The following is a 4,545-nucleotide window of genomic DNA, read 5'->3' on the forward strand; positions in this document are numbered from 1 at the left end:
ATACGATTATACTGCAAAAATTTTAATAAATATTTGTTTGACTAATTCTAAGTACATACTTACTAAATGTAAATATTATATATATTTATTTATTTGATAAAAACTATTAATTTGATTTAATTATCATTTTTTTATTGAATAAATATTTATTTACAGTAAGTAAATGTTTACTTATTGCTATTCAAAGAAGTATATATTAAGATTTAGTAATTTTTTTCACAGTACAATTTCTTGTTTAAACAACGTAATTGATTGTAAACGGAAGTTGTTAATATTAACATTGATGTGCAAAATAATGATTCATCGAAACTATATTAGCTCATCTTTCTTGCACTTGTAGGATCATATACAAGAGGTCTTAGATAAATGGAATCAGATAGATGACGAAATTTGGGCGAAAGTTATCGTTTTCGAGAGAAACAGACGGGTTGCGAAAGCGTATGCCAGAGCACCTGTCCTCACGATAAACGGCTCGAATGACGGATTCGACGGATTCAGGTATATACAATTCGGATTTGAGACACAATTATTTATCTAGCGTCTCACTAAGAATTTTAATTTTGTAAAATAGATCGAGTATTTTTTAATCGTATATCAATACCTGACGACTAGATACTAATTGCAAGATGAAGAAATCCCATATAAATTTATAGGCTGTTTAAGTTTTACTGACTTATTTCAATCTTCTTGTTGAAATATAATTATTCTAATAAAAGTGTCTACGATGTTTCACATTGAGAGATGTATATAATTCAATTTTTACTTAATCTCTTGTTTAATTAATCTGTACTGAGGGATATAAAGTTACACAAATGTAGATATTTTTTAAAAAGCTTTTTTGAGAAACGACGTATTATAATTTATATAAATATACTTATATAACGTAAGTTATATAACATTTAGCGTTATTATATATCTCGGAAAAATTGATTTACAGGATAGGGCTTTGCGGATTTGATAATCCTATGAGAGATTCGAAAACGGAGGAGGCCAAACGTCACATAAACCAAGGAGTTAAAATAAAGATGGATGAACAGGGCAATATTCTCATCAAGAGATTATGTAAAAATAACGTGTATGTGAAATCAACGAATCAGGAGGACAATGCGATCGGTCCAGAGATCATACGTAATTCGCAGGGTGCGCTCGAGCACGAGAAACCCGGAAAGGTGGGTCCGTTAATGTTTCGCGGTTTCTTAATAATCGTCCGCGTTGGAAATATAATATTTATCGGCGAAAGCATCAAAATGGGTCAATTGCGTGATGAAGGAGAGGGGATCTCAGTTACTCTTGCCTACTTCTTGCAATTAAAAAAAATAACAATAAAAAGTTTTCCCTCGCCACTGCGTATTTGTATGTACATTGCACGTGAGGAGATCGGCATGTATTGGCTTTATCACGATTGTATGAATGCATGTCGATAGAGAAACCGCATCGCCTTTCTAATTAAAACTACAAGCAACCGAACCGTATAATAAGAGGCGTTTAAATCTCTTTATCGTCAGGAAATCATATGCCACGCACCCGGTATGAAAGGAGAGCGAAATGTTCCGCCGCTTAACATGATCCGCGGTTGTTCTTCCTGACTAAAGAATTCCTGTTCATGTCCGTATATTAGTTTACTTCTTCGTCGATAATACGTTTTTATTACGCGTATCCCTCGCTGTCGGGAAACCGATTGATGCCATAGCTTGGTGACGCAACCGTTAGCTTTCTCCTTAATATCGTGAAACACCGAACGTTGAACGTTACCGACTTCATGTTTCAGCTGTTCGACATGAATAAATTCCAAACGAATCTATCGCGAGAGACGTTAAGGGCTTATCCGGATAGACGACGATTGGAGATGCAATGCCTGAGCGCTATCATATTCGTGAGAACGGAAGCCGACTTGCTTCAGTGCCCCGTATGGGTGCTCATCGTCAACGTGGTAGGATTGGATATGCTCAAGTCGAAGCTCCCACCAGGTATGCTTCTGGAAAGCGTGTGACATACATTAAACGTTATATAGAATTTCTATATACGGTTTGCGAACAATATTTGTGGTTTATCTAATTATAGCGAATTTGCGGGTTAAACGCACTAGCTAGTATATGTATATACGCAGTCATACATATTAAAGCCGTTTCCAAGTAGAACACAGTTGTAATAAAATCATAATGATATCATAGGACGTCATCGTAACATCATTTAATACTTAAAAATGAACTTATAAGTGACAAATAAGATCATGATGTTGTCTTCATGTGATATTACTATGATCGACTTCTGTGTTCTACTTGGGCTGTGCACTCTGGTTCTGAATGTAAAAGTAAAATGCAAATATCTCTAATTATAAAACACATATTTTATTTAACGGCACAATAAAAGTATACTGATTTCGCAGATTAACCCGTTTCTATATAATATTTAAATTTATTTTTTTCTGCATTATAGACTCTCAAGTAAAACATAGAAGTCATAATATATCATAATAATCTTTATGATCTTATTTGTTACTTATTTAAGTAAAAAACTGCTGTTATCTGTCATCATTTTGATGATAAATAATGTTACTTCGATTATAAATTTATTTTTAAATACTAAATGACATCATGATGATGTCCTATATCAGTATGACTTAATTATCTTCTTTTCTGAATATTATATAACGTTTCTTTGCCAAAAGGAATTAGAACAATGCAAATACTTGTATTATCCCTTTTAAATTTTTACTATCTCCGTTGTATCTTTTTTTAGTTTTAGCATTACAGAGGCCGGTGGATATAAAAAATAGACCTAGAATACCAATTCCTGATGAGGATCCCTACAGCGTGGCCGGTGTGTCATCATCCGTAGGTCCTAGCGAAATAATGCCGAGGGACTCGCGGGAGCAAATCTACATGCAGTCGACGAGTTACCAGCATCGGCGTGCAGAGAGACCGCCGAAATTGCCGCCTCGAGAAAATCTCTATGGCCATGGCATTCCCAAGGTAAATGTTAAAAACGATTAGTTTGTTAGAACTATGGCGCACAAAACAATTTAAGAAAAACTAAGTAAGATGTAAGCCAATGCTGAAATTTACTTGCAACGTAATTTATTTGCAATACCAATCAGTATTTAGATGCAGGTTGATGAGATAAGGGACGGGAACCAAGCTGAAAATTAGATAAAAATTGCAAATAAATTCCAGCACTGATGTAAGTGATAAGGAAATCAATATGTTGGATTTACCGCCGCTTACATTATGGTCTTTACTATGATTGACAATTTTCTTAAAATTTTGTTTAAGTTTTTTGTTTTCCACAGCCCTTAAGCCTGTTCTACAACTGTGCTTTTTGTTTCTTGTTTCTTGCCTTTTGTTATTTTTTACATCTTGTCTTTTTGCTTCTTATCCGGTTTTTTTGTTTTATATCGCCCGAGATAAAAGTTAACGAACTTTGAAAGAAACAAGAAATACGTAGCAAAAAAATACAATTGTTGATAAAATAGTTATAAAGGAGAAAAAAGCAAAAGGTAAAAAACAAGAAACAGAAAATAAAGAACACATTGTAGAATAGGCTTTACGCTATTTAATTGAAGAAAACCTTCTACTTTGACTATTGTTTCAGCCTGATTACGACGATATAGAGGATGACTATGGCAGAACGATGAAGCACCACATGATGGAGGAGAAGCGAAGTAAACACGATGATAGGAAAAAATATGGTGAGGAATGTTATACTTTAAAAAATTAATTGTATTTTATTTAATGTGCATTTCGTTTTTTAAATATATCGCATAAATTGTGACTATTTGTTTATGTGTTTTAGACGATCCATATTATTGCGGTTTACGAGCACGCGTGCCCAATTTCGTCAAAATGGCGAGAAATGGTCACAGCAAGGTGGGTCCTCCTCCACTTCGTGGACATCCCAGAACACAGCCGGCGCCATCTTATGTAGGCGCCGCTTACGCTAGTAGTCAATCTTCCCAGATATACGGGCACCTACCGGCCCATCGACCGCCCATTATGTATCATGCCAGAAGCTTCGAAAGCGGGCTTGGTAAGAAATAATTAAGTGATTATCATTTTTCATTTATCTAAAAATAATTGCGTTATATTAGGCATGTAAATTAGTTCGTCATAAATAACATCACCACGTAATAGACTCTCATCTGATTAATTTGTTATTTTAGATTTTAATATATAGATTTCTTTATTTGCTTTTTATTATTTATTATTATCTTTTATTACTCCAGATTAATTTTTTTATCTATTCTTTTATGGTCTATTTCTAAATAATCTCGATAAAAAGTTTTTCATGCATGAATATGTATAAATATGTATAAACATACATAAGCATAAATATTTATAAACATGTATAATTGCATATGAATATGTCTATACATGTTCATACATTCTTCTTTCTTTTGTAAAATTACTTTTTAATGTAATAGAAATTAATTATTAATAATAATGTAAAAATATAAAAAATAATTAAAGGGATTAATTTTCGTATTGTTTGTTTTAGAAAAAAATAAATTTGGAAAAATGTAAAAAAAATTGCTCACACATAATTATG

The 4,545-nt window shown here is 33.0% G+C and overlaps 1 protein-coding gene across 3 annotated transcripts in view; it reads left to right on the forward strand.

The window, feature by feature from the left end:
- Window positions 1-4,545, forward strand: part of LOC108750065 — a 19,700-nt gene that overhangs the window by 14,614 nt on the left and 541 nt on the right. For all 3 annotated transcript variants that reach the window (XM_018489281.1, XM_018489278.1, XM_018489280.1), the window contains exons 3-8: window positions 341-498; window positions 938-1,169; window positions 1,769-1,967; window positions 2,740-2,972; window positions 3,592-3,688; window positions 3,793-4,026. In XM_018489281.1, coding sequence (XP_018344783.1) covers window positions 341-498; window positions 938-1,169; window positions 1,769-1,967; window positions 2,740-2,972; window positions 3,592-3,688; window positions 3,793-4,026 — 1,153 coding nt within the window. The remainder of the gene's footprint in view (window positions 1-340; window positions 499-937; window positions 1,170-1,768; window positions 1,968-2,739; window positions 2,973-3,591; window positions 3,689-3,792; window positions 4,027-4,545) is intronic.

This window comes from Trachymyrmex septentrionalis, unplaced genomic scaffold, assembly GCF_001594115.1.
Source record: "Trachymyrmex septentrionalis isolate Tsep2-gDNA-1 unplaced genomic scaffold, Tsep1.0 scaffold32, whole genome shotgun sequence".
Lineage (NCBI taxonomy): Eukaryota > Metazoa > Arthropoda > Insecta > Hymenoptera > Formicidae > Trachymyrmex > Trachymyrmex septentrionalis.